Consider the following 24,722-nt stretch of genomic DNA (forward strand, 5'->3'; position numbering starts at 1 on the left):
ATGTCGGTGCTTAAAAAGTTTAGGATTTTGGAACTTTTCAGATTTGGGATTTTCAGATTAAGGAACTCAACCCATGCTACTTTTGACATGAAACCCATTTTGCAGCACCCAACCTGCCATCCACTCACCCTCCTTAGCTTCTCTGTCCACACATTCATTCCACAGCCTTGTCTTGCTTTCTTAGTTAATGTTCATATTGGGTCACTTTCCCGAACTGGAACTTCCAGGTCTCTCATCTACACATTTTCTATCTTCGTTGTGCCTCAGCCAGTGGGTTATATGAGTTAGATGGATGAAAAGTAGTCAAATTGCATTTTCACACAAAAGACATTTATCCCCACCCCCAGCCTACCACCTATAGGTTCTCATTGCGTCAGAAGAACCAAAGGTGAAAATGTGTGGCATTTTATGCAGTACTTCTTCATAGCTAATGTCCAAGATTGGGGAAGAGCTATGGCCTTTCATCTGCAGAGAACTGCAAAATGAGCTAGGGAACAGTGGTACAGGCCTATAATCCCAGCTACGCAGAAAGCTGAGGCAGGAGAATTGCAAGTTTGAGGCCAGCCTCAGCAACTTGTGAGACCCTGTCTCATAATAAAAAACACAAGGGCTGGGGGTATGGTCAAGTCAGAGTACCCTGGGTTCTTTTCCTATTACTGCAAAAAGAAAACGGAAAGATTAAGTAAAGCTTTGATACTAAAAGCTTTAGTTTGACTTAGTTCACGCTGTTCTGATCACTATTATAAAGATAGAGGCACTTGGTCTCTTAAATTTAATTCCTTCTCTAGTAGTTGGCTTTCTTTTGTAACTTTGATAAATCACTTAACCTGTGGCCTCAGTTTAACCATCTGTACCATGGGAACAGTACTTTGCCACCTGTTTCTCTATGTGGTTAGAATTAGGTAAAGGGGTTAAACGTGTTGGAATATCCTGGGGTGAGGGAAGTTATTTAATTTCAGCAAAAGCATATTTCTGTGTCATTATCTATTGTTACATTTGCTGGACACTTTGAGCTGAAAGATAGGCCTTTCAGAGACTTCCTTGTACCATTACTTAATATTGTAACCATCATCAAGTATGTAGTCATGACAATTGGAAAATTGGCAATTGGAAAAAATACCTTTGTTCTTCTCTTTGTCTTTTCAAGACTTATAAGTTTGCCTGATGAGCTAGAACATCAAACTCCTTTTGAGAATTATTTGGAGTAATCATCAGTGATATTTTAAAGTTTCTTGGAAATTTTAAGTTCCTGAAACTTATCTTTATGCCTAAAGTCTTTGCTATTTTCAAAAACAATAGGATAATGAATGGTACTTGTTTTATTTAAATGCTCTGCACTAAGTAAGGTAACTGGGCTTTGGAGATTTAGAAATGAGTAGGAGCTCACATCATATATTGGGAGGCAGAATTGAAAATAATTGAAAGGACTGGGCTCCAGGAATCTTCTGGTCAAATGCCTTTTCTTTGTTAGTTATGAACATGTTTTTCTACAAGTAAAGGAAAAATCTGACTAAATAGTAACTTAAGAAAATTAGGTGTTGCATTTATTTCATATAAAAAAAATAAGTATATGATCCAGAGCTAATATACTTTGGATAGGTTTGCCCTCCAAAAGTTCATGTTCTGGAAACTTGGTCCTCAGTGCAGCAGTGTTGAGGTGATGGAGCTTTTAAGAGGTGAGGCCTAGTGAGAGGTAATTATGTCATAGAGGCTCTACTCCACGAATAGATTAGTCCTGTCTCTTGGGAATGGGTCAGGTCTGAGAGGAGTGAATTAGTTCCCAAGAGAGTGGTCTGTTATAAAAACAGTGAGCCTGTACCTTCCCTGGTCTCTTGCCTCCTTGCTCACTTATGTGCTCATCTACACACAGCCCATTTCCATTTCCACTTGCCTGCCATGTTGTGACAGGATCGGGGGACTCTAGGTAGAATGCCAACACCATGCTGTTTGAATCCTCTAGCCACCAGAATCTGGAGCTGAATAAACTTCTATTCTTTAGAAAGCACCTTGCCTCGGGTATTTCATTATAGTAACACAAAATGGACCAAAGCAACCATGGTTCCATGGGTCATTTTTTTCACAGTGTATATACTGGACTCCTGCCTTATGTCTGCATCCCAGGCAGAAAGAAGGGAAAGGAAGGCTGGTGGCAGGGGCAGTACCTGCCAGCTCATTCTGTTACCTTTGATAGAATCTTATGTAGCAGGGTTAGTACTATGCCAAGGATTGCTTCTAGCTGCAAAAGCTGAAAGTCTACATTCTAGGGTTTTTTTAATGTCTTTTTTTAATTTATAAATGACAGAGAAATGCATTACAATTCTTATTACACATATAGAGCACAATTTTTCATATCTCTGGTAGTATACAAAGTATATTACTGAACATATTGCCACTGTGTATAAAATTAGTTTTATAAATGAATTGATAAGTGAAAATATATTAGTTAACAGTCTAAATATTTCACATGACTCTTACAGATGAAGAATCTAAGATGGTCAGAACTGAGACCAAAAATTAAGTCTCTAATTTTGTGCCTTTTCTACCATTTCAGTGGTTTTCTACTTTGTTATCCCCCATTGTAAGAAATTAAACTGCATTTATTTTTAACAATTAGTTTGTTTTTATACTTTTTATTAGTCAAAGACATAACATGGCCATTTAGATCTTTGATAATCATGACATAACCTGTGTTATCACACTGAGTTTTTTTATAGCAGTCATAAAGACATCACTTAGCTATTTTTTTTAAGCTCATGATTTCTTGCTCCTGGTAAATGCAGGGTTTCTGTGAGGTACATATCACTTCAAAGAATATTTTTGAGGTCAGTTTGGCTTTTCTCAGTATTGAAATTAACTTGTAAAGTCCCATTACCACTGGTACTCATTAATTTTTCCCACAAATTCTGATCAAGTGGATGCTGTCCTAATTGCTGAATAGAATGAACACAAGAAGTTGGGATTCCGTCCTCAGAGTGTTTGACTCCTGGTGGAGGAGAGGACAAGACCAGCAGTTGTATTTTAAGATGAGCAGCCTGATTCTGAGAATATGAAGTGCTCCAAAATATGGAACTTTTTGAACGTCATGTTGGTGCTTAAGTGTTTGGACCATTCTGGATTTTGGATTTTTGGATAAGGGATACTCAGCTAGTAAAGTCTATGTAAATATTCCAAAATACAAAACAATCCAATAACAGAAAAACTCCTGGTCCCAAGTATTTCAGAAAAAAAGATACTTCACCTGTAGAAAACGAGGGGCCGGGCACACTAGTGGAGAACTGCAGTGGCATTTGACACTGCAAGAGCCCAAAATGCATGCAACTCAACCTGTATTTTCAAAGAATTTGCCTTCTATTTCTGAGTATGCAGAACAGACCAACAGCAGACAGGTCATGTTATTAGGCAATTAAGTCCTGAGAAATTGAGACTTAGAAAATGTGAGCATGAGATTAAACCCCCACTTCTTTGTGAGAGAAAAAAAAAAATATATATATATATACACATACATATATATATATATATAATAAAATATTTTACACACACACACACACACACACACATGCACAAAGGAAGTTTAGAAGTAAAATTGTCCTGATTCTGATGATATATGCATAAAATATACTAAAACAATGTCATATAAACCAAAGATTTATTGTACAGCTTTCAAAGAGTCATGCTGGTTTCTGTTTAGAGAGGTAGTCAGAAGTTTATAAGCTCCATAAACCTCTCTAAGTCCATGATCCTCCTGGCCCAAACAGGGATCCTGCTCCTAATGATGAAACATCTGAGGGACTAAAGTTAACAATATCTCCCAGGTTGGCCAAGAAAAATATACTGAGGAGAATTATGAGCATTAAGATCACCTTCCAGGAAGTTGAGGTCACCAGGAATGGCTGGAGGAGGATGGATTCATACTCTGCATAGACAATAACAGAGGACCAGACAGGAGAGGTACAACTTGGAGGCACCAGTAACGGTTAGAGGGCAGGATCATGACTCCATTGTTCATCCCTGAATCCCTCAGCCTTGTCCTCATGTAAAGAAAGCACTCAGTGAATGTTTGTTGAATAAATGAATTCATACATGGGTTTAATTGAAATGGATAAAAAGTTTGGGGATAACATGGAGTTCTTTCCGTCTCTCTTGTGTAATAATAATAATGATGATGATGAAAATAATAATCATCATAGTAAATATTCAAGTTCATGTATTTGGTGGCATGTTTGAGTGATCCACATGTATCTCTTTAGTTTTAATCAAGAGTCTCTACCTTGATGGGTATTTAGAGAAAATGAGCTGAAAATTATTTGGTCCCTTGTTTAGAGAATATTTGCTGTGACCTTGTCAGTGTTTCTGTCCAAACAAAGAGCCCTCAGGAAAGAATGTTCCCTGTTGTCTTAGCCCTTGACATACCCCCAGATGGTAGGTTTAGCTTCTTCCTATCTTATCTGCAAACTTTTTTGCTGCTTAGGAAAGCATTTAACTTAGTTGTGGAACATGCTGGTGCTCAACTGAATCTAATTTGTCTCTCCTGGTTTAGTGCAATTGAATCATCTCAAGAAAATGAGAAGCAATTAAATACCTGTTGCTAACAAGGCGCTGAAATAATCCGCCAACAGACAGATGCAAGGTGTTTATTATTGGAGTATGTCATTTGGGAGAACATTACATTGTCTTTCTCCAATAGGAATTGCCAGAACTGATTTTCAAATGCAGGCATCAGAGACTTAACAAGTCCCATCTTTGAGGAGCTCAGGAAAGAGAAGCAAGAAGACTGGGGAACATGGGTCAAGGTTAGCAGAAGTGCAATGCCCAGCTTAATGGGAGACATTGCCCATGGGATTGGAAGTAACTGGACAGCAAAGAGGAAATGCAGCATTTTAGCAAAGCCTCTTTAAGTCCCAGTTCAGGAAATTATTAAATTCATTAGCCAGATACTTACAACCAGCTATTACTGCCCAGCCAAAGGAAAAAACAGTGCCAGCAAATGTTTTAAAACTACAACTAAACAAAAGTCAGGAAGCGTGTAATTAAAACTGTACCTTTATTGTATTGTAAAGAGTTTCACTGTGACATGGAAAATATTTAAAGGAGAAGGCTGTTTAGCTAATTTGTCTGCAAGTGAACTGCGTAGTGGAGAACCATCCTAAATTAACTGTAAGGCCACCCACTGAGCCAGGCTCATAAAGGGCCATGGCTGCTCAGCTTGGTTTTGTGTAACCGTTCAATAATTACCAGATAAATGCATAACTAAAAGCTCTATTACACTAATAATTTGTACTAAGATAGATGTGTGGGACACCCTGCTGGGTTAATTTGTCATCCCTACAGCAAACTTCTGAAGAGAGCTCCTCTGGAGTGGAATCATGTGAATGTGGTTTTTGTTGGGGAGGGACAGGTTAGAGCAGTAAGACCACTTGGCTCCTTAATCTCTTCAAGAGGCAAAAGGCCCCTGGGGTGGGGGGTGGGGTGCTAAAGAGATCTGTTGAGCCAAGGGGACCAGCTTTGAAATTCTTCCTGACAGAGGAAGCTGCTCCCCCCCCGCCCAGTTCCCTGTCCCTTTCTCTCTCTGTCACACACATAGCCACAGCCCCCCCACCCCCCACCACCACATGCACATAATATGGACCTGTGTCTTCATGCTCAGTGAAGGAGGTGGTTCTCAGCAAGACTGCTTAGAAACCCCCTTGTTGATGGGACTTCCCAGCCGGACACTTGGGCTGTGTAGCTCACATAATCTGCTAAATCCATTTCTGGTTTAGCTTAATCATGCGGATTCTGCGTTTATATTCATTATTTGTTTTCCTTTTTTCTGCATAAAATAAAAATTCAAGATTGAACTTGTATCTTATGCAGAATGGTTTCTGTCTCTGCCTACACAGAGAGAGAGACACACACACACACATGCGATTGCTATTTTACATATAAAGCTCACATTTAAGTGTCAATGCAGGGTTTTCAACCTCCCCTATTGACAGAATCATAAATCATGTTAAACTTAAGTAAATTACTGCAGCATGGAGCTGTGGCTTGCCAGTGCTTGTAGAGCACCAGCTTATCATTCATGTAGAACAAGGGGCCAGCCCTGACGCTGGAAGTGGGAATGCAATGTGTGATCTGTGTGGAATCAGATCACTGGGAGTCTGCCTCCCAGGCTGCATCTTTTGTGTTGTGGAAACTAGTGTGTTTCATTACCCATGTGCACCCCTGTGTCTTTTAAAATGTATATTTCTACAGGAAACTTATACTTGTCATTTGCCATTTCTTCATAGTAAATGTTAGTTGCTTTTTTTTTTTCTGCCCACCAGTTTCTTTAATGTGCAAAACACTGTGAGGAACATCAGAGCTTCCAGGTTCAACTACAGTAAGAAGGGGCCTATGAACAACAGCAACAAAAAAAATTCTGAAAGGAAATATGATTTAAATGGGAGCATAAGAGTGCAGAGAAATGCCCAGGGTGGAATCTGCCAGAGTAGAATTCAAGTCCTGCCCAGCTCCTCAGGGTCTGTTTAAACTTGTGCAAGTCATTTATACTCTGCTGACCTTTGTTTTGCCACCTGCACAAAACTGGACAGACTTAATGGGAAGGGGGAGCAAAATGACCTATGTAATAAAGGTCTTGGTATGCAGCAAGCATCCAGTAAATGTTAATTGTCTCTCTTGAAAGGATCCCCACATCCTTCATTCCTCACTCACTCGACCACGGTCCCTGGTTCTCCCTTTCCACCTGCTCCTATTGATCTAGAAGTAGAGTGTGTTTCTCCTCTTGGGGAGGAGCTACATGTGGCTGGAAGAGGAGGTGTGGTCTCAGGAAGTGAGCAAGTGCAGGTACTCCATCCTATTGTTCTTGTGTGGTCAGAGACTCTTCCCAGGGAGCAAGTGTCCCCCTCCCATGACAGGTGGCCCTGTAGCCATGGCATAGGCTTCACTTGTACAAGCCCGCACCCAGCCTGGCTCTTGCCAAAGGGCTGAGCAATTCAGCAAATAATTATTGAACATTTATTTGCCAAGCATTGTGCTCAGCCCTGATGGACAAGAAAACCCCATCTGCCCTTAAAATTGAGCGGCACAAATAATGACTCCTGTGTTGAGAGTCACAGGAGTGAGAAGGATACAGGAAAACTGAAGGATATATAGCATCGGCACTGGAAGTATTGGTGGAGATTAGAATTTATATGTCAGGTTATTGGGTATCTTCTGTTGACTCTTGATATGAATTTAGTAAAAGGCAAAATATTTTTATGCTCTGAAGAGAAACAGGAGTATACAATATTAAGTTAGGAAACTTTGGCATCCATCAGGGATATCTCTAGGTCTTCTGGAAGCCTCAAATTCCTGAGTAACACTTAAGAGTTGTTATATTGTTATATACCAGATAGTGAACAGGAGATGTATTAAGAGAGACTCTTTTAAGAGAAAGAACCCCTACCAATGCTTAGCCATCCCTCCTCTCCCTCAAAGAAGATAGTGGATGATTGGTTTAGGTACTAAAAAGTCTAGGTATATGGTTTCAGGTAGAGATGAATGGATCAAGGAGCTCAGATGATACCTTCTCTTTGCCCTGTGTGAGCATCATTTGCAGGTTAAATCTCCTCAGATTATGGCTCAGGCTTGATCCCACCAATTGAACAATTCTAAGGAGAGAAGGAACAGCTTTTTTTTTTTTTTTTTTACAATAGGTCTAGTAAAGGGCCTACTTCTGGATACTTAGGGCTCTGATTGGCCTGGTTTGGGTTATTTGCTCATTTTGTTTTCTTTCTTTTTTTTTCTTATGGTGCTAGGTATTGAACCCAGGGCCTCACTCATGCCAGGCAGGTGCTCTCCCACACAGCCACATTCCTAGCCCCTCATTTACTCACTTCTTAAACAAGCCTTATGTTTAAGAAATAAACATAAAAGATAATGGGTGCCTCATTGGTGTAGCTTGGGTAACGCACCCACCCACAGAACCAGGGCTAGGGTTAAGTCTACCCTAATCACATAGACTGAAGCCAAGGAAAGGAAAACTCTCCAAAGAAACATTAGAGCTCTGTTTCCAGAAGAAGGGGCAAGGGACTGCAGGAGCCAACAGCCAGTCTGCTCCGAGTGCCTGGGCAATGCTCTGCTTCCTCACTAGCCGTGACTCCTAACTGCAGTTAGCACTGGCAGAACACAAGTAAAATGCAGGCTTAGAAAATGACCATTTGTTCATGCCAGGGGCCTGCAAGGTAACTTGAAAACAGTTCAGCTCTTGATTCACAGCTCAATGTACTGTATGATCTTGATTCCTTTTTATGTCTCTTAAGGTATTCTTAAAGCAATCCTAAGAATAATAAATAACCCAGAGTCTAGCATAGTGTTTAGCACACAGTAGACTCTTGGCACATTTGTTGAATGAGCCCACTCTGTACCAGGCACCTCTATATGTTTAATCCTCCAAAGGCCTTTTAAAATGGTGCTGCTGAGCTCAATTTACAGGTAAGAGAGTGCAAGTTTGCAAAGGTTAAATAACTTTGTCCAGGTAAGCAGAAGGAATGAGTGTAAGTCCAGAATAGTTGCACTCTAAAATCATACCATGCATATTTCCATTCTAGAATAGAGGAAAGGAATGGAGGCAGCTGGCACACGGCTTGTTGATATCCAGGCTAGGAGAAAAACCTGGCCTCACAGCTTCACACGCTGGACAGACTCTTCCCATGTTTCCTCCCCTTGTCCAAAATGTACCAACAGTAGGAATCCTCAGATCCTATCACATGAATTCAAAAAGATATTTTAAATTTGGCACATTTGTTGAATGAGCCCACTCTGTACCAGGCACCTCTATATGTTTAATCCTCCAAAGGCCTTTTAAAATGGTGCTGCTGAGCTCAATTTATAGGTAAGGGAGTGCAGGTTTGGAAAGGTTAAATAACTTTGTCCAGGTGAGCAGAAGGAATGAGCTATCTGGTGCCTCAAAGTATTGAAATCAAGTACATTGAGGCATGCCACTCAGAAATAGGGGCTTAAACTTCAATGTAAACCTGAACTTTTTTTTTTTTTTTTTTTTGGTGGGAGTACCTGGGGTTGAACTCAGGGGCACTCGACTGCTGAGCCACATCTCCAGTCCTATTTTTTGTATATTTAGAGACAGAGTCTCACTGAGTTGTTTAGTGCCTTGCTTTTTGCTGACGCTGGCTTTGAACTTGCCATGCTCCTGTCACCGACTCCTGAGCTGCTGGGATTACAGTCGTGCGCCACCACACCTGGCGTAAACCTGAATGTTTGGTGAAGGGAGATGCTGCACATCACCCCATGTTTTAACATTTATTCTGATGTTTTGTCTGCTTGCTTGTTTTTGGCCTTTTTAATGTAGGGAAGAACTTGCAAACAGCAAAGATAGATCCCAGTGCTTAGTCATTGTCTGCGAGGCTGTAGCATTGGCACAGGTCTGAAGTTGTCTTTTACAGGACTGGAGTTTGTTATTCCAGTGCTCCTCCAGTGGGTCCCTGGAGGATTCTCTGCCTGTTTCTGTTAACCTCTATAATCATCCAATCTATGGTGCTTGGATTTTTCTCAAATAATTGTTTTGATTTGTTTTTCATCCTTCATCTCTTGTCTCATAATATCACTTGCATGTTATGTAGAAGTTCAAGTTCCCATCATGGAACTGGATTCTTGTCAACTTTGCCTATTAAATTATCACTCTTCATATTTGCAATAACCACAGCTGTTGTGTGGTGTTTGAACACATTACACATCAGCCATCATGCAGCTTAGGCAATTAGTGCGTGAATGTGGTCAATTCAGAGAGGTCCTGTCAGGACAAAGACTGGGGCTCTGTCTCACAGAGCTGGAACTGGCATGCTTGGGGCTTTCAAAGCTCTAAATATTATAGCCCTCCCAAAGCCAAAGTATCTTAAAGACTGAGTCCAGATAGACCCTATAACTTGATATCCCAGAAACATTTTTAAAAATAAATTTAAAAGCACATGCTGCCTTATTTCAGATCTTTTAGATTTTATTACAATCAATCAATTATATGGAGTCATTTGTTAATAAAATCCTGGAGACTGAATTGTATGCTTTCCACTAGAATTTAAAACTAGGCAAACCTCCGGAATATTTTTCTTCAACTTTGTATTCTGAGATGAGAGAGCCAAGGGCAAGAGAATTTGCACACATTTGTAAGCCAGTTAGTAGCAGAAGCTGCACCAAAACCAGGTCCTTTATCTAGTCAGAAAGCTTTATTAAAAAAATACTCCAGATCCTCTGAAAGTCTTCTTTTATTATTCATGTGTTAGATCACTGATAAATTTCCAAGGGAAATGACAGAGATTTCCCTTGTGTCTGTATTTGGGGCGACCATGTTCAGAATCTATTTTGGCCAGAAGTGTGCCTGGGTGGCAGACCTCCACATGGCACCGTGGAAGGTCAGGATGAATGGTCAGAATAGATCCTCAAGGACTGTGGGTCGAAGTGGAAAAGTATTCAGAGGGAGATGGCTCTACAGTTCTAAGCTGTTAATTGTCTCTCCATCTGAGTTGTAAGCAAAAGTAGGGATTCAAATATGTTTGATCAGCAAAGAATCTTTACATTGTGTCTAGGTTTCAGTGACTATTGCTATTGCTGTTGCTTAGGTTTTGCATTTTGTCATTTGTGGAATTATTTTTAATACCCTCATGTTATACTCATACTAATACCTTTTCACCAATAGTGGTGGATTCCTTTGTCCAAGAGACAGGCAAGCAACAGGTACCTCATATTCTACCACTCCTTATCCCTGGTCCCTCTACCACCCTGTTATGTGCTCTGCATTCAGAACTGGTCCTAGCACACAAGAACAAATTCCAGTTTATTCATGGCCTACCCCCATCCTTACCTATGATAGTTATACCAATAAAAGAGGCTATTTATTGACCACTTAACTATATGATAAGAAATTACATTGTTGAATAGAGTTGAATAATTGCAGCGAAGACTACGCAGGACCTGCAAAGTGTACTATTCTGCTTTCACAGAAAATGTTTGCCAACATGGTCTAGACTAGAAGTCAGGGTCTTTGAACATCAAAGGTTTTTAAGTAGCTAAAATTGATCTAGATAAAAATTTTAAAAGACCTTGGTCTCTTTTTGTTAGGGGGAAGGGAGATCTGCTTTTTCAAAAGACATTGGAATTTGATCTTCAGTTAGAAAGTCCCCTTAATTCAAATGGAACAGAGTATATCAACCATCTTGGAAACCTGCTGCAGCATAAAGTTACCTCCTCTGGTAGCAATAATGTAAAACCACTAGTGTTTTGTAAAGCATCACATAATGTCATCTGTTTCTTTCAGTTGACATACCCAGGTCCTTTCACATACATCTTAATGATGTTAAAGATACAGACTAAGTATTTTGGGAAAAGTGGTTTTGGAAAACATTAGCTTGCCTTGAGTCAAAAGCTTTCTTATTGAGAAAAGACTCCACCTCTTAGAGATTTGAAAAACATTGCCAATTCTTCTTCCCTTGTGTCTCTGTTAAAATAAATCCTATAACTCCCAACTTCTCGGCTTTCATAAATGGCAGGCCTGATTCATGCATGATTTATAAATTATAGCTATGGACCATTAAGATAGATTTCTCAGCTTTAGGTAGGCTGTCATGGTATGGTATAGTGTGGTTTTGAATTTCTGAAGAAGGAAAGCATTGTAGTAGTTGACAACCCAAACAATTCAAGTTCCATTTGCCCTTATGGAAGGCTTCTTTTTTTTTGCAAGTGGGATTTCTTTTCCTTCCATTTTCTTCTCTTTTTGCCTTGTTAAAATCTTTACTTCTAAATATGAGTAGTTAGGAGCCATTTGTGTCACCTTTTACTCTAGAAATGGTTATTTTTGTGTAAAGGACATCTTTCTGCTGCAGGCTTTTTTTTTTTTTTTGACAGTGCTAAGAGAGACAGTTTGGAATCTCACTGTTGCCACTAACTACATACAGATTAATGGGAAGACTGTGAGCTTTTGCAGATGCCAGGACTTGGGAGCTGATCATGTGTTCTAGTGAAAGACGAAGCCTGTGGGTAGCACTGTCTTAAAAGCATGCTGCACTGGGAGGAGGATTCATGTTTATTGTTTGCATTGCCTCTGGACAGCTTTTTTGTAGTGCTTCCCAAAGCAGAGAGACTAGAATTTAAAGTCTGGTGCCAGAGAGCAAATGCTGACGTGAAAAGAATCCAAGTATCTGTCCAATCTGTGAGAATCTGCAACATGGACAAGGAATGAAGCAATTAAGGCAATGTCAGGGTTATATAGAAGAACATATTTCAATCCATGAAATTTTGGTTCGAGGAAAAATGTGGTAGGGTTCTTAGAATTTTTGGAAGTTGAGCTTGAGAGAAACCACTGGGAATGGTTAAAAAGAAAGAAAGAAAACCCACGAAAGTCATAGGTTCTAGGCCTATCTGGCCATACCTTCTAGTGCCATCTTTTTTTTTTAAATACATTTTTTATTTGTTCTTTTTAGTTATACATGATGGTAGAATGTATTTTGACATAGTATACACACATGGAGTATAACTTCCCATTCTTGTGGTTGAACATGATGTGGAGATTCACTAGTCGTGTATCCATGTATGAATATAGGAAAGTTATGTCCAATTCATTCTACTGTCTTTTCTATTCCTGTCCCCCTTTCCTTCCCCCCATTCTCCTTTGTGCCATCTTCTTTTATACAGCTTCCTCTTGTGTGTTCTGACTAGTTCCAGCTCCTGTTGGGAGCACCACTGGAATATGAATCTACATTTCTTTTTATTGTGAACTCTCAGACCAAGAATCATTGTTGGATCATATACAGCATGCAAAACAATACAGCAGTGAATCTGACCTTGTCCTTCCCCAATCTTAATCAATTCTGCAAAAGAAGGAAGCATTTTTACATTTGAAAAAAATACAAATAAATACATATATAGTTGTGCTGAATTTTAAGCTTTTTTTCCTCCAAACCCAAAACCAAAGAGTATTTTGAAGAATAGGGGGTTCTCCGATGGGGGTAGAGAGCGAATGAGTAAACCAACCTGCCTGACCTGCTCTTTTTTTTTCTAAGTACTCAGTAATATGATCATTTTGTAATAAATAACTGAACACTATGCCCTTTGGGAAATTCTGGTTCTCTGTTTCTTTAATCATGGCTACTTCGCTCAGACTGTGTAGGCAGTGCCATTCCAACCAAAGAAACCTGATCAGATTCCCTTCCTTCTCAATACAAATCTTATTTGTATTCTTTGTGAAAAGCCTAAGCAGTTGCTTTGAACCATTTTGGGCTGCTAGTTTAAATGTTAAACTAGTCGTGAGAGCTACCCAGAGTGAAGTGTTTCTGTCACCCTGCTATTCCTGGCCTAGGGTACTAAGAGTATTAGGCCCCAGAAGCAGCCAATTTTGTAGGGTCTTTTAATACACAAAACTGTATTAACATCAACATGGATACAGATGGATGCACTGTAATAAACTGTAACCACTTGAGAAAAGCCTTTATTGACTCTCAAGTAAATAATGCACATTTTAAAGGATCTAAATATGCATTTACATAATGTGCTATAATTTTTTATTGTGTCAACTACTCTCACACACACACATCCATAAGAGATGTTTTTCTTCATCAAAAAATTGGACTCATACCATTCTTTGTGCATTCCATTAGCATCATGCCAGATTCCTAGGGCCCTAACTGGCCATCTCAGAATACATTTAATGAATTCGATTGATTTAACCCCAGTGACTCTTTCTAAAATAATTTGAGATGACTTACATAAAAAAATCTAGGTACATTAAAAATATCTAATCCAAAATAAAGAGAGAAAACAAGAAAATAGGAAAGAAGAAAAACTTAGACATTGAAGTCTTAATTCTGAGCTTCTAGTAGAAGGTGAATATCAGGTTATCCAGAGAAATAACAGATATTTAATAATAATTAACAGATATTTATGGTGCCTGTAACACAATTATTTTCGGTTTCAAGAAAATACAGTTCAGGCTGGGCATGGTGGCATGTGCCTATAATAACAGCTAATTGGGAAGTTGGGGCAGGAGGATCACAAGTTTGAGGCCAACCTGGGCAACTTAGGAACACCCTGCCTCAAATAACAATAAAATGGACTGAGGGTGTAGCTAACTGGTAGAGCCCTTGCCTGGCATGTATAAAACTGTGGCTTCAGTTCCCAGCTCTGTAAAAAGTAAAAGAAGTTAAAGCTTAGGATCTTGAATTTGCATGAGTTTTATAGCAAACTGGTAGCTGAACCGAAATGTCCTAATAAGCATGAGAAAGTAAAGGTTGAAAAGAATGACCCTTTAAAATACAGACTCTGCAATTATCTATTTGAAACTACAGGCTAGATTATTTCCTGGAATTAATTAAGAATTAATTGATCCTAATAAAACAGTCATTACAGAATTCCACATAGTACCATATATTCTTAGGTTTGTGTTGAACTATGTCATAAGGAAACAGTGAAAAATTTTGTTTTTAGTGGAATATAATAAAGAAACTAAAGCCTGAATTGAAGTTGCTTATGTTTTTATCTTACCTATTGAACATCAAAATGAGAGCAAGGATGTTTTTTAACAATTAATGGGGAAATTCCAAGGTCCTATTGAATAGTTTCTTCTGTCATGTTTCTTTAACTTTTATCTGACTGATCTTTGCTCAAGTGAATTTTTTCCCTGGGCAGTATTCTCTGTTGGCCAGTGCAGTTTCTTAACCTCACAGTCACTCATCAGTTTCCTTTGAACACCTGAGGCAATGCCACTTTATCATCAAGGTCAGCCTCCTAGGGGCTTTTGACAATGGTGCTGCCACCTGTGTGTTTGACATGCTGCAAAAGTTGAGTGTGTCATTGTTAGCTTCAGTATATTCCCAGCCTAGTTTGAGAAATTCCACCTTACCTCTTTCACCAGAAATTATTCAGTCCAGTGCACGCTGTAGGTCAAAGTTTCTTGCTATGGGCAAGGGCAATTGTATCACATTAGACGGGGAAAAAAATTTTCTTGGTTCTTTAAAGCCAGTAGTACAATTTCCAAAGTAAAAACTAACCAGAGCCATTCAGCTTTTAGCTTCTGGGTTTTAATGGATTCCAGGGATTCCAATATTTCTTATTCATTGTGTGTAGTCTTAACTTTTACCAACTTTTCAACAAGAATCCTGGCTCTTTACCAACTGAAGAGACCCAAGTTTCATTCTTGGCAGACTTAATGGTTATTTTCTTAATTTCTGTACCACTCATGTATTTGGCCACTTATTGTACAGTCAACAAATATTTATTGAGTGCCAGACTCGGTTTTGGGGATATAACAGTGACCAGCTAAGTGAACGGAAACACTGTTTAGTAAGATAGAGATGGCTGGGGAAAGAGTTAAGTTTTAGAGGGGAAAAAATGAGAGCTCTTGTTTCTAAGAGGTTATATTCAAGATGTCCTCAATTGAATAAGGGGAAAACTTCATCTACTCTGACTCAACTTTAACACTTGAGCCCATGTAGGGGCCTGTGAATATCTATTGAATAGATTAGAAGTTGTATGAATGTGAGGGTTCCATCAGATCAGCTGTAAGACATGGACTGGACTCTTGCTTCTACTCTAGTCCTCCATATCCACTCTTTAAACAGCAACAGATACCACTCTGAACCACAGTTTTAGCCATTTCTGTCATTAATTAGAAAATGCCCCGATTGTAAGGAGATCCCAGTAGGGAACAATGAACCCATCCCCCACAATCTGCATTCCTTGATGCAGCCCTCAGCTGTGCCCTTGGCATAGTGATAGAAATGGTGTCCTGCTCTACTTTGGATCTTCTTTAGAATGTGCCATTCCTAGTATTAGAAAGGTCTTATTCTCCAGCTGATTTTATCAATCATCCTTCTAATTCAAGGGCAAAGTTCTCTTAGAAAAAAATTATTAAGCATCGCACATAAGTATTTTAATCTAATCTTCTAGTACAAATGAAATTTATCAGGGTTCACATGTAAGGGAGTAGTAGTCGTCTGAGTCTTTCATCAGTTTTTATGGGCAGAGGACCAACATTTTAGCAGGGGTCATTGCCTGCTCGGCCTGTGCATTCCCCTGCTGTGACATTTATGCATTTCTGTGTTTGTCTTCAAAATGGTGGTGGTGGGAAGGAAGGTGACATAAACCTTCCACTTAAAGCGAGGCACCCAAATTGCATGGGTTCATTAAGTGATCATTTACTATAGACTTCAAAAAATTTCTTCCTGAATTAGTCCCTAGAAATCTCCTTGAAAGGGGTATAAGAGCTTTAACAATGAATTATTGTCTATGGATAGCTCAGCGTGAAAGGGGATCCATATGTGCAAACTAGAATTTGTCATATGTAATGTCAGTTAAATCAGGTCTAATCTACCAAATACATTTTTATTGCTTTGCTTCATTAAAAAGGCTCTTAAAGTAATGAATAATCTTCATCTTCACCAAGGATTATTAATGCCTTTATAACTCATGTCCTCTGAAAATAGAAAGACAGCTTTAAACTCTACCCTAATCTAGCTTCCATGTTTGTCTTAGAGCCTCAAGGAAGAAAATCTATCAGACCTATCCAGTGTTAAATTCAGCCACATGAGCAGAACCCTGAATTGGGCCAGGAGAAGAAATGGAAAAGGAGGCAAATCAGGTTCAGCTGTGGCAAAGCAAGTCTCTCCCTTCCTAACACTCGTGTTTTCTTTTCCTACAGCAAGTCCGCATGCAACACCATCGACTCTTCATTTTCCAACATCACCCATTATCCAGCAGCCTGGGCCTTACTTCTCACACCCAGCCATCCGCTACCATCCTCAGGAGACGCTGAAAGAGTTTGTCCAACTTGTCTGCCCTGACGCTGGTCAGCAAGCTGGACAGGTGGGGTTCCTCAATGTAAGGAAACCTCTTTTTTTTTTTCATTTTCTTTTAGAAATGTTAACTGAATTTAAAAATAACAAGGGGAGACCTCAGGACCTTGAGGACATTGTGCTTTAACATTGTGCTGACTGACTGCAGGCAAATGTCATATTTATTCTAGATTGTGGGAAAGTTAACTTTCTCTAAGAGTGATTGGCCAGGGTTTAAAAACAGTGTTTGTGTTAAGTTTGCAACTGTCAAGTTTATGGATATAAATCATCTTGAGGGTGAACCATATAACCTTCTACATTCAAGGGCTGATAATTTCACCTCCTGCATTCTTACCCCAAGGCTCATACAGTTAACAAAATAGAAAGAAAGAGTGAATAATTTTAAGTAATGATTTGGGGTGGTAGAGAGAGGTAGGGGGCAGAGAGGGACAGATGTTTCAGATCAACATAGTTGATATTTTTAAAAAATACAGTCTTGTAACACTTTAGATCAAGTTGACCAGTACTTGAACTCAAGATGCTAGAAGCACAGTTTATTATGGTTTGTTATTTCTGCAAGTAGTTATCTTCCCCACTTATCTTTGTATAAAGCTAAACCATATTCAATCGCTTTAAATGAATGTTTTCATTTTTTTCACAAATAAACCAAACAACCACAATTTGAAATAACATTCCAAATGTAAAAGTGATTTTTTAAAATCACAGATTGCATTACTAATAGAGAATTAAATTTTTACAGTGGATAGCTTCATTCCAAGGCCAATAATCACAATAATAATAAATAAATAATACCAGCATAAAGCCAGACTTGGTCTTCCTTTTCTTGTAGTTGCCATACATGAAGCCACAGATTAGCCATAGTTATTATTGCTCCATTTAGGATATTATGTCACACTGTTCTATCACTGATGTTCTCCCCCTGCAGAAATACCTGATTCTGCATATCTGAGCCAGAACAGGCAGCTTTGACTTATGTCTGCTGATGTGTTAGCAGATACATTTCTGTCTAGACAACAAATCAATATGGTGCCTTTTTTTCTTTTTGCTTGTATATTTATTTGCTTGGCTTACTCTAAAGCATTCACTTAAGGACTTTCAGTCCACTCAGAAATAACACACAGGCAAGTTGCTAGCAAGAAAGTGCAGCATTCTGATTGTCAGACAAGATAGTCTTTGAGGAACAATCCTAAATATATCAGTGAATGTTGATGGTGGAATGAGACTGCCTCTGCAGAAATATGAAGCTTACACATAAAAGCCTGGAACACCAGGACCTCCGTTAGCTGAGTTTTGGTGTGGGACTGCAGCCTAAATATGAGCTGTTACTATTGGTTGATCAGTGTCAATGAAGTTTAAAAATGTAGTCCAAAGGCCATTTGGGAAACTGGGGGGGGGGGGGGGGAATGGATCTGATCTTCAACACCAGGCAACTGACTTCTCCATTTCTAACTCATTTTTTAATAGTCCTGACATCATCCTATATAACTGTCAAAATACAAACTGCCCAGTTTTGCATTTTGATCAAAGACCTGCTTGAGGCAGGTCTCTTCATGGAGCTATTTTGAAAAACTTGAAAATTAAATAGATTGTATTGCTTGCTTCAGAGGGAAACTTTCTTCTGTCATAGAATTGTTACTTGTTTTTTTTTTTTTTAACATGAGGCAAACAAAGAAATATGATTCTTACAGCATTTGCTTATATAATTTAAATAAAAACTGGAAGTGATATTTTAATCTAGCAAAATTCTGATAGCTAAATTCTAAACTTTCTATGTCTAGTATTATGCAATATGTAAAAGAAAATCTGTATGTTCACTGAACACATTTATTATATGTTATATAAGGCCAGCTTTAAAAAGTGAAAATAAAGTTGACAAATACAGATCATTAGCAGATTATTCTATGGAGTCAGATGCAAAAAAGGACAATGTAGTTCAAGAAAGAAGTTTGGGATGCAGCGGTATTTGTGCCCAAGTGCGCTTTTGTGGAATGCCTTAAGAACAAACAGAACCGAGCACTTCTTTGTCCAGATGTGATCATGCAAGAATTCAGGCAGCTGGAATACTTAGTCATTTACCTAGACGGTACCTAATGAATCTTGTTTTCAGAAGCAGCTAATAGTTGACATCTTTTGTTTCTTCTTTTGTTTGTGTATGTGTATGTGCGTGTGTTTTTCTCCACCCTTGCAGCCCAATGGGAGCAGCCAAGGCAAGGTGCACAACCCATTCCTTCCCACCCCAATGTTGCCGCCACCACCACCACCACCAATGGCCAGGCCTGTGCCTCTGCCGGTGCCAGACACGAAGCCTCCAACCACGTCAGCAGAAGGAGGTGCAGCCTCCCCCACCTCACCAAGTAAGTACTGCTGAGACGAGGCGCCGGTCACTCATCTAGCTGTGTGCACTTGAATCCACACCTCATCTCTGTCCCTTGCAGTAGAGACTATAGCAGTAGGCGCAGATCCCAGCCATAGTCATAGCCTGAACTTGCAGAATCAAGGCCAGAGTCAAAGTGAACACCACTCCCAGCAACTGCACCAGATGTAGAAACAACTGAACATGTGGGTGGATAAGTTGATGAAATTGCATGTCCAGGACTGAGATCTAGACACAAACTATTAAATTTGCTGTATAATTCAAGTGGCTTTAAATGCTATGCCCATGAGCACCAAATCACATCTACTTGCATAAATTCTTCTTAGCAAAAAGTTCCTGATTCTTCTGTATAGCCCTGCCTTCCAGGAACTTGTGGCCCAAGAGATATGCACTTGATGAGATATAAAAGTTATAATATACCTTACACATCAAATAGGAAAGGAAGTTTAGATCAAAGTGTCAATTCACAGGTGTGTACATTGAACAGTGCCAAGAGGAAGAGCCTGGCAGAAGATCAGAGCTAGCAGCCATGGTAGTTGCATGGCCAGGCTTGGCAGGGGAAGGAAATAGAGGGTAGAACTAGATGGAAAGAGAACTCTTGGCTCTTCTCTGAACAGTCTGGGACCATTTGATCAGAGAATATAGGATTTCAAAATCTTTTTAGATGATGGGAATGATTATTTGATGAACTAGAGGTTGAACAACTCTCCATATTTTTCTTGATATTTCAGAGATGGAGGAGCTAGAAATAACTTAAACACACAAATGTGGCTTTTATTAGTGCCTGGAATAATGACAAAGAGAATGATGGCTGAAGTTTCCAGATGGCCTGCCCTTGATTGATGATGTGATGAGCACCTTCCCTAATGCTTCAGAGAGGGATCATCATATAGGAAAGGGTTGGAACTGTGTCAGTGACCCTAGGGAGAGCTTTCAGGGGTGTCCTTAAAGGAAGCGAGACTGGAGAATATACTGGAGAAAAGATATATAAGAACAGACTAGGAAAGGAGTGTTAAGGTCAAGAACTTGATTAGCAATAATAGGAATTGAGTGGAAGAGAGTAGGGGGCAGGATGTTTTGTAGACAACACTGGAACTGGGCAACTGTTCCGTTCAGTTTAGTGAATGAAGAGTCCTGGCCTCTCAGCTTTCTCACATCCAGTATTGGAATCATAATGATACTGGATACAGAAGAAAAAGGGTGAAACAGGAAATATGAGCCTCTGTTTAGATCATGTTCATGGAGTTGATTCTGGGGACACTAAATCCAGAATGACTAGAGTCCCTCTTGGACCTTGGGTCATCTAGTATTTAATCATATGGATAATGTAGCAGTAGTGGCATTCTGTGTGAATTCTGTTTCTATAACAAAAAGAGTGAGGATGGGGGGGGCAATTTTGGGGAGATGTACTTCTCTTGGTAAGAGGTGGTTCAGTGAGACACTTGTCAACAAGAGGATAAACCCCAAGTGTCCAATGACAAGGGAGGGAAGCTGGGATTGTCCTATGGATCCTGAAACCTCAGTTGAGAAAAATAGCTTCTGGGAAGCAGAGGCTCATGGGAGTGTCCTGCTCATTGTGTTTATGTAGCATCTGCTAAAAGCCAGAGAATTAACTGTCCCCAAACTCTACTTATATCTACTTACTGGGGATATAAGCTTACTGATGGGTGGCCACATATTTATGTGTTCTGACACATCCCTGAAGACCATTTTTCTGTTCCTCTTCTCCCCATCTGTGCAGGACAGTGCCACAGTCCTTTAAAACCCTGGTAGTAGCCAGGTGCTGTGGTGCATGCCTATAATCCCAGTGACTCAGGAGGCTGAGGCAAGAGGATCACAAGTTCAAGGCCAGCCTCAGCAACTTAGCGAGGCATTAAGCAATTTAGTGAGACCCTGTCTCAAAATTTTAAAAAGGCCAGGGATAAAAGGCTCAGTGGTTAAGCACCCCTAGATTCAATCCCCAGTACCAAAAATTTTAAAATTAAAAAAAAAAAACTAATAGTAATATACCACCTATTCCATGTAGAGTGTCCTCACCTCTACTACTAGTGTCTCATACTTCATAGTGAGTTTTCCAGAGAGGGGATGAGGCCCAGCTCTGGCACTATACAGGAATGGAGACAGCAAAGTATGGCTATTGGTATCTAAATGATAGGGGCTCAGATGCCCACCTTTCCTATTACTAGCTGTTTCTCTGTAAAGCAGTTTCCTTATCTGAAACCCTATCTGACAGACTGTGTGAAATTAGCTCTGATAAATGCTCCCCCAAATAAGTTGGAGTATTTTATCATCAGCCCAAGTTGTTCCCCAGTGGAAGGCCCTAGTGAGTAGTGACGAAGGATGTCTGTAGGACCCAAAGAAGCTTCTCAGCTGCTAGATCCAGTTGACACCTTTGGGTCCAGGGATCTGGACTCCACTCCGTGAGCTGTAGCAAACGCCTTTTACAGGAAGATGCCACTCACCCTAACACATTTTGTCAGCTCTGAATGAGGGAAGGTGGAGGGGGTCTTGGCACTTCTAGCTCATGTGGTTGCATTAACGAGAGCAACATTTAAAGGTTTGGGAAAAAGGGAAACGATCAGGGGAGAGTCTCGAAGTTTGATATAGGGAATCAGATACTCTCTGAATCAGATGATTCTAGGAATATCGACACAATGAAATCTACGGATGGCAGAGAAGTTTTTATCATCACAAATGTTAGCCCTTGTGGGCATGTTGGATTCACAGGAATTGTGTTGTTCCCAGCAATATATCGCTTGCCATTTTCTACTTTATTAATAAGAGAGTCATAGCAGTAATTTGTAGCCTCAGAGAAGCCTTTCAAATAAAAAATCTCAAAGCCTACAGGTCTGCCCTGGGAGGGAATTTAAGGGCCCCCACTGGGAAAAACAAACAAAAAACAGAAAGAAAACCTCTCACACCCTAATATCTGAACCAATTTGTAAATAAAATGCAAGGCAAAATTAGATGGAATATAGAATACCACCTTCACTGTTAGAGGATTTAGCTTTAACTGTGGGAAACTATGTGTCCTGATATGGAGCTCCCAAATTACACCCACATATCTACCCATCCCTGAAAATACCAGACCACCACAAGCCTTCCACCATGGGGTCTGCCCTCCCATATAAAACTGATGACATGGAGGTACAGGTGGCTGCACGCTCCCCTCCAGAACCTGTCTCTTTAGGAGAAAGAAGCAAGGAAGGAGCAGGACTGGTCACATCCATTTTCCACTTCATAGCACAACAGTCTGGAGTATGTGAGGGGGTGGAGAGGAACCAAGAATGTATGGCTTGGAGTCCATATCGGGAGTGTAACATCCCCCTTAACATTATCTTTAATAGCTACCTTCTTTCAATCATTTATTTAGCCATCCTGCATTGACATCTCTCATGTGCCAAGGCTGTGTGAGCTTCTTGGAATACAGAGGTGATTAAATCCTGCTGTAAGATGTGGGTGTGTTGAGAGATGCAGCTGGTAAATAGGTGCAGAGGGAACATTGGATAAAGGAGTACTCTGGTGGTGTAGGAGGGAGGTCTGAGTCTGAGGCTTCAGGGAAAGATTCTTTTAGGGATGTGACTTTAAAGCTATTTAGTAGAATGACATTCTGGTGTTTTAAGAAAAGGTAAAACTTTTCTTCAGAAACTGACCTGAGATGGGGTGTAAAATTGGATTGCCACTATATAAGAATATAGGGGGAAAACTATAATTTTATAAATCATGTGCTTTCTTAGAAACTGAAATCACAAGATGGCTGCATCCTGTTTATCTCTGTCAGTTTATTAGAGCTTCCATTCTGATGAGCAGCAGTGTCATGACAGGGCATTAAGTACAGATGTTCCACAGGCCAACAGAGTGTCCAGAATTGAAGCCTTTTTCAGAAACATCAGTCACATAACCTAGGACAGCCTTTCTGTGGAAGGGTTTGAGACAACTTACAACAAAACAAGATTCTTTAAAAAGATAAAAAAAAATAGAAAGTCATGCCAAGGGTCTCCTAAATTACCAACTTTTGGGGGCCCCAACTCCCTCATCTGCTCATGGGAACAATACCAACTTCCACTCACTCTCATAAGCATAGTGTCAGCATGAACCAGGTGACAGATGTGTTGTACCATGCTGTAGACAGAAGTCCAAGGCATCATTTTTAATATCCTTTTATAATGAAATACAAGTGGTTGCCAGCCTAGGGCAGAGCATATATTTTTTAACTAATCAGTTGCCTCTGGCACTAATACTAAACTTTGCAGCTGTGGCCAGAAAAACAGGGATAAGGCTGATCTGGGGGGAAAAAAATTTGCCTATGAAATAAATACATTTTAATGGGAAAGATCCTTACCAGTGCCTTAAAAAAAAAAAAAAAGGCAGGAAAGTGTATAGGGAAATGACAGTTCTGTTCCCTCTCAAGGAGAACTTTTACACTATTCATGTGTTTTCGAGAAAGGTTGATGTACTATGCCAGGACTCCAGGATGTCATGAAAAATAGGAGGCACAGCTGTGAGAGCAGCTTGAGAGTGTCCCGTCTCCACTGAGGAGCTGCCGCTGTGGGTTTCTGGCCCAGTGAGAGAACACCACCACCGCCCTTCATTCAGCCCAAACTCTCGTCGAGCGCCAGCTGTGTGCCAAGAACTCTCTTAGGTGCTAGGCTTCCACAAGGAGTAGAAGAGAGAAAAATGCTGACTTTGGAGTTTTTATTCTCTAGAGGGAAAGAAAGACAACAAACAAAACAGTGAGTGTAAAAGGCAGGTAGGTTGTAAGAGAAGGAGAAATTGGAGCAAAGAGCTGAAGGGGTGAGCAGGGAGCCAGGAGACTGAGGCGGGTAGAGGTTGCCAAGCAGAGAATAATCAGTGCAGAGACAGCTTGGTAAGTTGGAGGGAGGTGAGGATAGCGAGAGCAAAGCAAGCCTTGGAGGAGGGAGGAGAGGTAGTGGGGATGCAATTGCTGGCTGGGAGTGCTGATCATGTAGGATCATTGTCAGGACTTTGACATTTCCTCCCAGTGAGATGGGGAACAGAGGACCGAGTATTGCTGGCTGGATTTTAATAGAAACACTCAAAAGGCTTTGTTGAAAATAGATGGCCAGGGGCAAGAATGAAAGCAAGGAGACCCATTAAGAAGCTGTTTCTTATCAGTAAATATAATGAGTGTCTTTTACATGCCAGCCACTATTCCAGGCACAAGAGATACCAAAGTGAATGAAACAGAGAATTTCCTGCCCTGATAGAACTTGGGTTCCAGCAGGAAGGGACAAACAATAATCAAAATATAAGCACATTTGTAAGTTAGGGACCAGTAGATACAGTGCAGAAAACTGAAAGAGGCCAGGGTGGAGGGGACACTGTTGCAATCTTACAGGCAAGAGTTGCTGATGACCGGCACCAGTGGGAGCAGTCAGGGCAGTGAGCTGTGATTGGATTCCAGATATATTTGAAAGGTAGAACTAACAGGATTTGCTGATGCATTCAATGTGGATTGAGAAAAAAAGGAAAGAAATCAATGATGACTGCTAGGTTCTGACCTGAGCAACTGG

The 24,722-nt window shown here is 40.1% G+C and overlaps 1 protein-coding gene across 5 annotated transcripts in view; it reads left to right on the plus strand.

Annotated features, from left to right (window-relative positions):
- Window positions 1–24,722, plus strand: part of Nfia (nuclear factor I A) — a 361,350-nt gene that overhangs the window by 287,440 nt on the left and 49,188 nt on the right. For 4 of the 5 annotated variants that reach the window (XM_027945000.2, XM_027944998.3, XM_027945001.2 and 1 more), the window contains 2 exons: window positions 16,661–16,839; window positions 19,003–19,168. In XM_027945000.2, coding sequence (XP_027800801.1) covers window positions 16,661–16,839; window positions 19,003–19,168 — 345 coding nt within the window. The remainder of the gene's footprint in view (window positions 1–16,660; window positions 16,840–19,002; window positions 19,169–24,722) is intronic. The other variant, XM_071617895.1, reaches the window with a different exon arrangement.

This window comes from Marmota flaviventris, chromosome 10 (assembly GCF_047511675.1).
Source record: "Marmota flaviventris isolate mMarFla1 chromosome 10, mMarFla1.hap1, whole genome shotgun sequence".
Taxonomy (NCBI): Eukaryota; Metazoa; Chordata; class Mammalia; order Rodentia; family Sciuridae; genus Marmota; species Marmota flaviventris.